Source organism: Callorhinchus milii, unplaced genomic scaffold, assembly GCF_018977255.1.
Source record: "Callorhinchus milii isolate IMCB2004 unplaced genomic scaffold, IMCB_Cmil_1.0 Scaffold910, whole genome shotgun sequence".
Classification (NCBI taxonomy): domain Eukaryota; kingdom Metazoa; phylum Chordata; class Chondrichthyes; order Chimaeriformes; family Callorhinchidae; genus Callorhinchus; species Callorhinchus milii.
In genome coordinates, this window is record NW_024705651.1 from 15,001 (window position 1) to 25,603 (window position 10,603).

The window sequence follows — 10,603 nt, forward strand, 5'->3', positions numbered from 1 at the left end:
TGTGTAAATGTGTGTGAGTATGTGTGTGTGTCTGTGGGTGAGTGTGTGAGTGTCTGTGTGTGAATGTCAGTGTGTGAGTGTCCGTGTGTGAGTGTCCGTGTGTGAGTGTCTGTGAGTTTGTGTGTGTCCGTGTGCGAGTCTGTGTGTGTGTCCGTGTGTGAGTGTCTGTGAGTTTGTGTGTGTCCGTGTCTGCGTGTGTGAGTGTGCGTGTGTGTCACACTAACCTGACACAAACTCTAGGGGCAGGTAGCCTTGTCGGAGTCTCTGCCACCCGTCTCCGCTCCTCGGCAACTCCAGATTACTGCAAATCTCCAGAATAGACATTCCCAAACTGTGAGAGGATTTAATATTAATAATAATAACGATAACCCCCGGGGCTGTGACCCGGAGCCCCCGATCGCGTCTTCGAGACGTCTCAAAGCGCTTCACGGCACACGCCGTCGAGTGTAGTGACTGTGTGTGTTTTGGGGGCCAAACCCGGCAGCCGATCGCCCCAAGCGACGTCCCCACAAACAGTCGGGGGTTGAAGCGACCAAATTAATATTATTATTATTGTTTTGAAGGGATTATTACCCCTGGAAAGTGATCCCCCAATCGCTTGACTGCTGGGGATACAGGCGCATGTGTGCGAGTGTGTCTGTGTGTGTGAGTGTTTCTGTGTGTGAGTGTGTGTATGTGTGTCTGTGTGTGAGTGTCTGTGTGTGTGTCTGTGTTTCTGTGTGTGAGTGTGTGTCTGTGTGTGAGTGTGTGTGTGTGAGAGTACATCTGTGTGAGTGCGACTGTGCTTGTGCTAAAATATAGGATTTAACACTGATTTCCCACTTTCTCTCTTCCCTTCTCTCACTCTCACACACTTTCTTGCTCTCTCTCACACTCTCTCTCTCTCTCACACACACACTCTCACACACTTTCGCTCTCTCTCGCTCTCTCTGCCTCTGACCTGAACACATCAGCCGCCCGGGAATACACTCCGGACAGCAGTTCTGGGGCCATGTATCTGGGATCTCCCTCCTGGGCCTCGCTCAGCTCGGCTCGCTCTCCCCGACTCCCTCTCTCGCTCTCTCCCTCCGTGGCCCTCTCCCTCACCCTCTCCCTCGTGTCCAGCAGCAGGCCAAAATCGCCCAGCTTGCACACGCCAGCGTGGGAGAGGAAGACATTGGCGGGCTTCACGTCCATATGGGCCACCCCTCTGTCGTGTAGATGCTTGAGGGCAGGGAGCAGGTCAGTGATGACGTCCCAAACCTTTATCATCAATGCATTAATAATAATTAATCATAATTAATAATTATTAGTAGTAGTACTTGCATCTGACACAGCCTTCGAGATGTCTCAGGCTCTTTCACAGTCTCTCTCACTCTCTCTGTCTATCTCTCTCACTCTCTCTCTGCTCTCTCACCCTCTCTCTGTCTCTCTCACTGTCTCTCTCACTCTCTCTGTCTCTCTCACTCTCTCTGTCTCTCTCACACCCCCTCTCTCACACTCCCTCTCTCACTCCCTCTCTCTCTGTCTCTCTCACTCTCTCTGTCTCTCAGACTCTCTGTCTCTCTCACTCTCTCTCAGTCTCTCTCACTCCTTCTCTCTCACTCTCTCTCTCTCTGTCTCTCTCACCCTCTCTCACCCCCTCTCACTCCCTCTCTCTCCCTCTGTCTCTCTCACTCTCTCACCCACTCTCTCTCTGTCTCTCTCAGTCTCTCCTCTCTCTCTCACTGAGACTCTTCAAGGAAGCCCTACCCACCTCTCCCTCGCCCAGCGTGCCTCGTTCCTCCACTCGCTGCTGAAGGCTGCCCTCGCACAGCTCGGTCTGGATGTACAGGCGTCCGCGCTCCTCCCAGGCGCTGACGAAACCCACCAGGTTGTGGTGAGGAGCCAGACCCTCGTGTTTCCGGGCTTCCTCCAGCTTCTGCCACCGGTCCTGCTCCCCCCGGAACAGCTCCATCGACCGCTTGACTGCGTACAGCCGCCCGTCAACCCGGCTTCGGACCTGAGAGAGAGAGAGAACGTGAGAGTGAGAGAGACTGAGAGACAGTGACAGAGAGAGAGATCGTGAGAGAGAGAACGTGAGAGTGAGAGAGACTGAGAGAATGTGAGAGTGAGAGAGAGAGAGAAATACACACAGAGACAGAGAGAAAATGTGAGGGACAGAGAGACTGAGAGAGAGTGAGAGAACATGAGAGAGAGTGACAGAGAGAACGTGAGAGAGAACGTGAGTGAGAGACACACACACACAGAAAATGTGACAGAGAGAGAGAGACTGAGAGAGAGTGACAGAGAGAGAGAACATGAGAGAGAGAACGTGAGAGTGAGAGACTGAGAGAGACCGTGAGAGTGAGAGACACACACAGAGAAAAAATGTGAGAGAGAGAGACTGAGAGAGAGACTGAGAGAGTGACAGAGAGAACGTGAGAGAGTGAGAGAGATACACAGAGAGAGAGACTGAGAGTGAATGAGTGAGTGAGAGAGAGAGAGACAGACACAGACCGGTTATCAATCAGTTATTGATCTGTTATTGGTTACTGATCTGTTATCGATTGGTTAATAATGAATTAGTTACGGGTTATTGATCAGTAATGGGGCATTGATTAGTCATTGATCAGTTATTGGTCAGTTGTGGGGGTATTGATTAGTTATTGATCAGTTACAGGGTATTGGTCAGTTATTGATCAGTTGCGGGGTATCGGTCAGATATTGATCAGTTACGGGTCATTGATCAGTTATGGGGTATTGATCAGTTATTGATCAGTTGTGGCGTATTGATCAGTTCAGAGTTATTGATCAGTTACTGATCAGCGATGGTTATGAATGGCTTATCGATCGCACTGACCTTGAACACCTCCCCGAAGCTGCCCTGGCCGAGGCGACAGAGCCGCAGGAAGCACTGCTCGAAGTACAGCTCGGATTTACTCTCGTCGTACAGCCCCCCACTGAGCGAGCGCGAGGGGGCGTCTCGAGCCGAGACGCTCAGGGGGCGGGGCTGGCTCCAGGCTCGCGACCGCCCCGGGAACAGCCGGCTGGAGGGGGGGGCGGCCTTGACAGGGGGCCGGGGGGTCAGGCCGGAGCCACCCAACCCGGCCCCGCCCCGTCTCCGCAGCGAGAAGGTCTCGTCGGCCTGGCGGAAATAGGCGGGAACTGGGAGCGGGGTGCGGGAGAGAGGGGAATCTCCCATCGACTCTCTCTCTCTCGGCGTCTCGCTCTGTCTCTCCGTCACCGCTCGCTCTCACTCTCAGACATCGCAGTCAGTTAGTCTCTCTCTCTGTCTGTCTGTCTCTCTCTCTGTCTGTCTGTCTCTCAGTCTTTCTCTCTCTCTCTCTCTCTCAGCCTGTCTCCCGGTCTCTGTCTATCTCTCTCTCCCTCTCTCTGACTGTCTCGCTTTGTTTATCCATCACCACTTGCCCTCCATGCGAGACATCGTTGTCTGCCTGTCTGTCTCCAAGCCAAACCTGCAGAGGAGAAACAGTTAACATTAATAATAATTTATATTAACAATAATAATCCTTGCATTTGATAATAGCGCCTTATCACAACTTCGAGACGTCTCAAATACATACTTAAAATATATAATATGTAGTGTAAATAAATAAAGTTACAGGAGAGGCTGGAGAAGCTGGGATTATTTTCCTTGGAGCAGAGAAGGTTAAGAGAAGACTCAATAATTTTCAAAATGATGAGGGGATTCGATAGGGTGAACAAGAAGAAACTATCTCCACTGGTGGGTGGGTCGGGAACCCGAGGACACTGATTTAAAATAGTTGTTAAAAGAAACAGAGGGGGGGGTGAGGAGAGCGGGGGAGTGGGGTTGATTTGCAGCTCCTTTCAAAGAGCCGGCAGATACACGATGGGCCGAATGGCCTCCTTCTGTGCTGTATAATTCTGTGATTCTGCGAAATATTTAAAAAATATTTTGACTGTGTATCTTATCAAATGGTTTGAGACGTCTAATATATAAACGTGAAGTCAATCCCTGTAGCTCAGGGGTTAGACCCCTCCCCACACCCCACAGCCCCTGTAGCTCAGGGGTTAGACCCCTCCCCTCGCAAACCAGGGGACCCGGGTTCGATTCCCCGACAGGACAGGACAAAACATTAGGCAAGTTTCCTTACTCCCCCCACACACACACACACACACACACCCACGCGCCTGTGTCCCCGGCAGTCAGTCGCTCGTCAGGCGATCGATTGGGGGATCACTTTTCGGGGGTAATAATCCCTTCATAACAACAATAATAATATTTCGGTCACTTGAACCCCCGGCGGCTGTTTGTGGGGACGTCGCCGGGCGGCGCGATCGGCTGCCGCGTTTCACCCACAAAACACGCACAGTCACTACACTTGACGGTGCGCCCCGTGAAGCGCTTTGAGACGTCTCGAAGACGTGATCGGGCGCTCCGGGTCACACCCCCCGGGAGTGCGATTCTTATATCTCTCTCAGTCTCTCTCACACACTCTCTCTGTGTCTTACGACACAGTTTATTTATTTTTGTTGTTTCTCACAGTCAGTTTCTCTCTCTCTCTCTCCTCTGTTTATTTGTTATCTCTTTCTCTCCCTCTGTTTCTCTCTCACCTTCTGTTTCTCTCACCTTCTCTCTCTTCTTCACTCTCTTCTTCTCTCTCTCTCTCTCACCTTCTCTCTCTCTCCTTCTCTCTTTCTCTCTGTTTCTCTCTCTTCTTCTCTGTGTTATTTTCTTCTCTTGTTTCCCCGCCAAAAAAATACACAAACTCAGACACGCCGGAAACTGTCAGCGAGACGGCGGCACCGCGGGGGATTGTGGGACACAGGAGGACCGAGCGGAGCATCTTGGGATGTTGGAGGGCTCAAGTGACAACAAACGAGGAGGGCGCGGGGAAGGCAAGAGCGGCTCTGGGCTGACGGTGAGGTGGATTGTGGGACACTGGAGGACCCGGGAAGACAAAGAGGCGCATTTGCGGACGGCAAGAGGGGAGCGGTGGTGAGAGAGGAGGATTGTGGGACACAGGAGGACTGTCCGGGACTGGTGGGACGTTGGAGGACTGGGAGGCGGGGAGTGGAGGATTGTGGGATTGCGGAGGACTCGGGCGGAGGATTGTGGGATTGCGGAGGACTCGGGAGGAGAATCAGTAACAACAGAAACCAAGAAAATGGTGAGTTTCTCCTCATCGTTTGTTACAATATTTAATAATAACAATAATCCCCGAAAGAGAGAGTGAGTGAGAGAGAGAGAGAGAGAGAATGTGAGAGTGTGAGAGAGACTGAGAGAGAATGTGAGAGTGTGAGAGACAGAGAGAGAGAGTGAGAGAGAGAGAGAATGAGAGAGAGAGAGAGAGAATGAGAGAGAGAGAGAGAGACAGAGAGTGTGAAAGAGAGAGAGTGACAGAGACTAAGAGAGAGAGTGTGAGAGAGAGAGTGTGAGAGACAGAGAAAGAGTGAGAGAGTGTGAGAGAGAGAGAGAGAAAGTGACAGAGAGAGAGTGTGTGTGAGAGAGAGTGTGACAGAGAGATAGAGAGTGAGAGACAGAGAGAAAGATATATATATAGAGAGAGAGAGAAATAGGGAGAAAATCACAGCAAAAAGACATTAAATCCTAATAATTTTACTTGAAATAGAATGATAATCAATCTCTGGATCTGGAGAGAGACAGAGAGAGAGAGACAGAGAGAGAGACACACACAGCGGAGACACAGAGAAAATAACCTCAAAAAGACATTAAAATTGATAATGAAATATAATACTAATAAATCTTTGGCTCCGGGAGAAACGGAGGGAAACAGAGAGACGGTAACAGTTTAAAAAAAAAACCTTAAAAATCATAATCATTCACTTACAAACCTTTCATTCGTGTCTCACTCACGTGAACGGCTCGAACCACATATTATTAGGCGATAATATTGTTAATCAATAGATCTCCGGATGTGGAGGGAAAAAAAAGGGGAGAAAATAATATGGATTTTTAATTTAATTTAAAATCAAAAGAACTTAATTGCGTTAAAACACAAGAGAGAAACGGGATAAGATTTAATAAACATTGTCACATAATAAACCTTATTGTTTGTTATAGTTATTGATAATAAAACATCTGCCTCACTGCCCCTCTCTCTCTTTCTCTCAGTTTCTCTTTCAGTCTCTCAGTCCGTCTCTTGCTCTGTCTGTCTGTCTCTCTCTGTCTCTCTCTCTCTCACAGAGATAATTCACTTAAAAATAACCTTTCGTTAGGTGTGACTCCAATGCTCACCTGTAGCTCAGGGGTTAGACCCCTCGCCTCGCGAGCCAGAGGACCCGGGTTCGATTCCCGGGCGGGTCAGGTCTGGGCGACACCTTAGGCGAGTTTCCTTACTGCACAGACACACCTACGCAGACAGACACACAGACACACCTGTTTACCAGCAGTCGGTCGCTTGTCAGGCGATTGGGGGAATCACTTTTCGGGGGTAATAATCCCTTCAAAACAATAATAATTTGGTCACTTCAACCCCACGGCTGTTTGTGGGGACGTCGCCGGGCGCCATCGGCTGCCGCGTTTCACCCAGAAACCACAGTCACTACACTTTACAGAATGTCCTGTGCAGCGCTTTGAGATGTCTCGAAGACGTGATAAGGCGCCGGGTCAAATGCCGGGGTTATTATTATTATTATTATTGTTGTTAAGTCTCTCACTCTGTTTCAGTCTCACACTCTCTGTCCCACACTCTCTGTCTCACACTCACACACCCTCAGTCTCTCTCTCTCTCTCTGTCTGTCTGTTTCTCTTTCTCACACTCAAACACTCTCTCTCACACACACTCACACTCCCTCTCTGTGTCTCTCACTCTCTCACATACACTCTCACTCACGCTCTGTCTCTCTCACACACTCTCTCAGTCTCTCTCACACGCTCTCTGTCGCTCTCTCTCTCTCACACTCTCTCTCTCTCTCTCCCCCTCAGGATGTCTTTCTGATGATAAGACGTCACAAGACAACCATTTTTACAGACGCCAAAGAATCGACCACAGTTTACGAGCTGAAGAAAATCGTGGAGGGAATTCTAAAACGCCAACCAGAAGATCAGAGGCTTTTTAAGGTGTCTGTCAGCCTGTCTCAGTGTGTGTGTGTGTGTCAGCTCTGTCTCAGTCGCTGTGTGTGTGTGCGTGTGTGTTAACCCACTCAGTCGCTCTCTTTCACACTTCAGTCTCTCTCTCTCTCACTCACTCACTCTCTCTGTCTCTCTCTCAGTCTCTCTCGCAATCTCTCCTCATCACTCTCGCACTCTCTCTCTCTCAGGATGATCAGGTTTTGGATGATGATAAGTCTCTGGGTGATTGTGGGTTCACTAGTCAGACAGCGCGACCCCAGGCTCCAGCCACCATCGGTCTCGCCTTCAAAGCCGTGGGTAAGTCACACTCGCCCTCTCCCACTCACACTCCCCGTGTGTGTGCGTGTGTATTTCCCTCTCATTTGTCTCTCTCTCTCTACCTCTCAGCTCACACACACTCACCCTCGCACACATTCACCCTCGCACACTCACAATTGCACACTCTGTCGGTGTGTCTGTCTCTGTGTGTGTGTGTCTATCTGTGTGTATCTCTGCATGTGTGTGTGTGTGTGTTTGTGTGTCTCCCTCTGTGTGTCTCTGTGTTTGTCTGTGTGTCTCCTTCTGTCTGTGTGTCTCTGTGTGTGTGTGTCTGTCTCTCTCTGTCTGTGTGTCTCTCTGTCTGCGTGTGTCTCTCTCTGTCTGTGAGTGTGTCTCTCTCTATCTGTGAGTCTGTGAGAGTGTCTCTATCTGTGAGTGTTCTCTGTCTGTGAGTGTGTCTCTCTCTATCTGTGAGTGTGTCTCTGTCTGTGAATGTGTCTCTATCTGTCTGTGAGTGTGTCTCTCTCTGTCTGCGTGTGTCTCTCTCTGTCTGTGAGTGTGTCTCTCTCTATCTGTGAGTGTGTCTCTCTGTCTGTGAATGTGTCTCTATCTGTCCGTGAGTGTGTGGGTCTCTCTGTCCGTGTGTGTGTGTCTCTCTGTCTGTCTCTCTGTCTGTGTGTCTGTGAGTGTGTCTCTGTCTGTGAGTGTGTCTCTATCTGTCCGTGTGTGTCTGTCTGTCTGTCCGTGTGTGTCTCTCTCTGTCTGTGTGTGTATATCCTCTCTGACAGGAAGTGGCTATGATTCTCTCTCTGCTGCAGTTCCCCCTCACTTCCTCTGTGTACCTCTCACACTCCCTCTGTCTCTGTGTGTGTCTCTCTCAGTCTCTCTCTCCCTCTCTCTCACACTCTGTATGTGTGTGTGTATATATATATCTCTTTCTCACACTCCCTCTCTCCCTCTCACACTCCCTCTGTCTGCGTCTCTCTCACACACACTCTTTCTCTCTCACGCTCTCTCTTTCTCTCTCACTCTCTCTTTCTGTAGATGAGCAGTTTGAGCCGTTACATATCAACTCTCGCTCTCTCACTCACTCTCACTCCCTCTCTCTCTCACACACTCCCTCTCTCTCTCTGTAGATGAGCAGTTCGAGCCGTTACGTATTGACGCTTTCTCAAACCCGCCCGAACTTCCCGACGTGATGAAGCCTCAGGATTCTGGGAGCAGCAGCAACGAGCAGTCTGTGCAGTGAGGGCGGACGCTCTCCTCCTCCTCCTCCTCCCTCTCTCCTCTCTCCTTCCCTCTCTCCCAACGAGCAGTGTGTTCAATGAGAGAGAGAGAGAGAGAGAGACACACACGCAGAGAAACTGCTCCCTGACTCTCCCTCCCTCCCTCTCCCACGTTCTCTCACTCCCAGCGAGCAGTCTGTGCAATGAGAGCACGGAGCCTCTCTCTCTCTCTCTCTCACTCCTCCTCCTCTCTCCTATCTCCTTCCCTCTCTCCCAACGAGCAGTGTGTTCAACGAGAGAGAAAGAGACACCCGCAGAGAGACTGCTCCCTCTCCCTCCTTCCCTCCCTCCCTCTCCCACGTTCTCTCACTCCCAGCGAGCAGTCTGTGCAATGAAGGCACGGAGCCTCTCTCTCTCTCTCTCACTCCTCCTCTCTCCTATCTCCTTCCCTCTCTCCCAACGAGCAGTGCGTTCAACGAGCGAGAGAGAGACACCCGCAGAGAGACTGCTCCCTCTCCCTCCTTCCCTCCCTCTCCCACGTTCTCTCACTCCCAGCGAGCAGTCTGTGCAATGAGGGCACGGAGCTCTCTCTCTCTCTCTCACTCCTCCTCTCTCCTATCTCCTTCCCTCTCTCCCAATGAGCAGTGTGTCCAGAGAGAGAGAGAGAGAGAGAGAGGCAGCGGCTCTCAAACCCTTCTCTCTCTCTCTCCCTCCCTCCCTCCCTTTCTCTCTCACCCTCTTACCCGCTCTCTCTCCCTCTCTCCATTCCTCTCTCCAAATGAGACGTCTGTGTAGTAAGGGATCGGAGCCTCTTTCTCTCCATCTCTCCTTTCTCCTTCCCTCTCTCCTCCCCCCACCCTCCCACGTTCTGTCTTTCTCAATCCTCTGCTCTCCCTCTGTCCCGTTCACTCCATCCACCTGTGCCCTTCCTCTCTCACTCCCTCACTCTTGTCTCAATCCCACCTTCCTCTCTCTCTCTCCCTCTCTCCTTCACCCTCTCTCTATAGGGATGAGAGAGAGAGAGATCATTCAACGTCTCTCTCGCTCTCTCCATTTCTCCTCAATCCCTCTCTAGAACATTTTAATGGGAGAGATAGAGTGAGTGAGTGTGTGTGTGTGTGTGTGTTAGGAGAGAGAGAGAGGCACTGACATCACGCACACTCACTCTCTCTCCCTCCCTCCCTCCCTCTCTGAAAATGTGTGTGTGAGAGAGAGAGCGCGCGGAAGACAGTTACCTTGACAATACACTCTCTCTCTCCCTCCCTCTCAGAGCGTGAGAGAGAGAGCGCAAGAGAGCTTCCTTGACATCCCACGCTCTCTCTCTCTCTCTCCCTCTCAGAGAGTGTGTGAGAGAGAGAGAGAGAGAGAGACAGTTTCCTTGACATCTCTCCCTCTGTCACTCACTCTCCCTCTCTCCGGGAGAGCGAGAGAGTGAGCGAGCGCCAGTTAGAGGGGGTTTAAAGGTGTCGTCGAATTGGAACTATTTTATTTTGAGACCTCACATCCGAGACTCGGTCTCAGCTCGAACTGTTGGTGAGTTCTGGTCGGTCAGTTCTGACCTGATTTCAAACCTGACGTGGTTTGGAGACTTTGTGTGTGTTTAGATTCCTGATGTTGTTACTGATCTCTCTCTCTCTTTCTCTCTCTCTTATTCTTTCTCTCGCTCTTTCTCTCTCCCTCTCAGTCTCTTTCTGTCTCTCAGTCTCTTTCAGTCTATCTCTCTCTCTCTCTCTCTCTCCCCTCCCACTCCCCAGTCTCTTTCTGTCTCTCTCTCCTCGGTCTCTCTTTTTCTCGCTCTCTCTCTCTCAATCGCTCTTCTCTCTCTCTCTCTCACCTCTCTCCTTTCTCTCAATCTCTTTCTCTTCAATTCTCTTTCTCTCTCAATATCTCTTCTCTCTCACTAAATCTCTCTCCCTTTCTCTTTCTGTATCTCATCTCTCTCTCAGTCTCCCTCTCATTCTCTCTCTCTCATATCCCTGGTTTTTTCTTGTGGTTTTTGATGCGCTGAAAACTTATTTTTTGCTCTCGAGAGTTTAAACCTGAAATAAAATCACAATTATTCACCCACAATCTGTCCGTG

General features: G+C 50.4%; 2 protein-coding genes across 2 annotated transcripts in view; one reads left to right on the top strand and one right to left on the bottom strand.

Moving 5' to 3' along the window:
* Window positions 1-3,201, bottom strand: part of pkmyt1 (protein kinase, membrane associated tyrosine/threonine 1) — a 5,332-nt gene extending 2,131 nt beyond the window's left edge. The window contains exons 1-4 of the mRNA XM_042346504.1: window positions 2,822-3,201; window positions 1,736-1,981; window positions 941-1,242; window positions 225-331 (exon numbers count right to left, since the gene is read on the bottom strand). Of these exons, the coding sequence (XP_042202438.1) occupies window positions 225-331; window positions 941-1,242; window positions 1,736-1,981; window positions 2,822-3,163 (997 nt within the window). The 5' untranslated portion in view covers window positions 3,164-3,201. The remainder of the gene's footprint in view (window positions 1-224; window positions 332-940; window positions 1,243-1,735; window positions 1,982-2,821) is intronic.
* A 1,773-nt stretch (window positions 3,202-4,974) lies between these two features.
* elob (elongin B) lies at window positions 4,975-8,606 on the top strand. Its single transcript, XM_007884439.2, has 4 exons — window positions 4,975-5,114; window positions 6,893-7,027; window positions 7,228-7,336; window positions 8,434-8,606. The coding sequence occupies exons 1-4, from the start codon at window positions 5,112-5,114 to the stop codon at window positions 8,544-8,546; spliced, it is 360 nt and encodes a 119-aa protein (XP_007882630.1). The 5' UTR covers window positions 4,975-5,111; the 3' UTR covers window positions 8,547-8,606.
* Window positions 8,607-10,603: the final 1,997 nt, after the last annotated feature.

Excerpts from the sequence above, each read along its gene's own strand:
- elob (XM_007884439.2), top strand. Across the intron at positions 7,028-7,227 it reads AAGATCAGAGGCTTTTTAAG|GATGATCAGGTTTTGGATGA; the intron begins GTGTCTGTCAGC and ends TCTCTCTCTCAG. Across the intron at positions 7,337-8,433 it reads TCTCGCCTTCAAAGCCGTGG|ATGAGCAGTTCGAGCCGTTA; the intron begins GTAAGTCACACT and ends CTCTCTCTGTAG.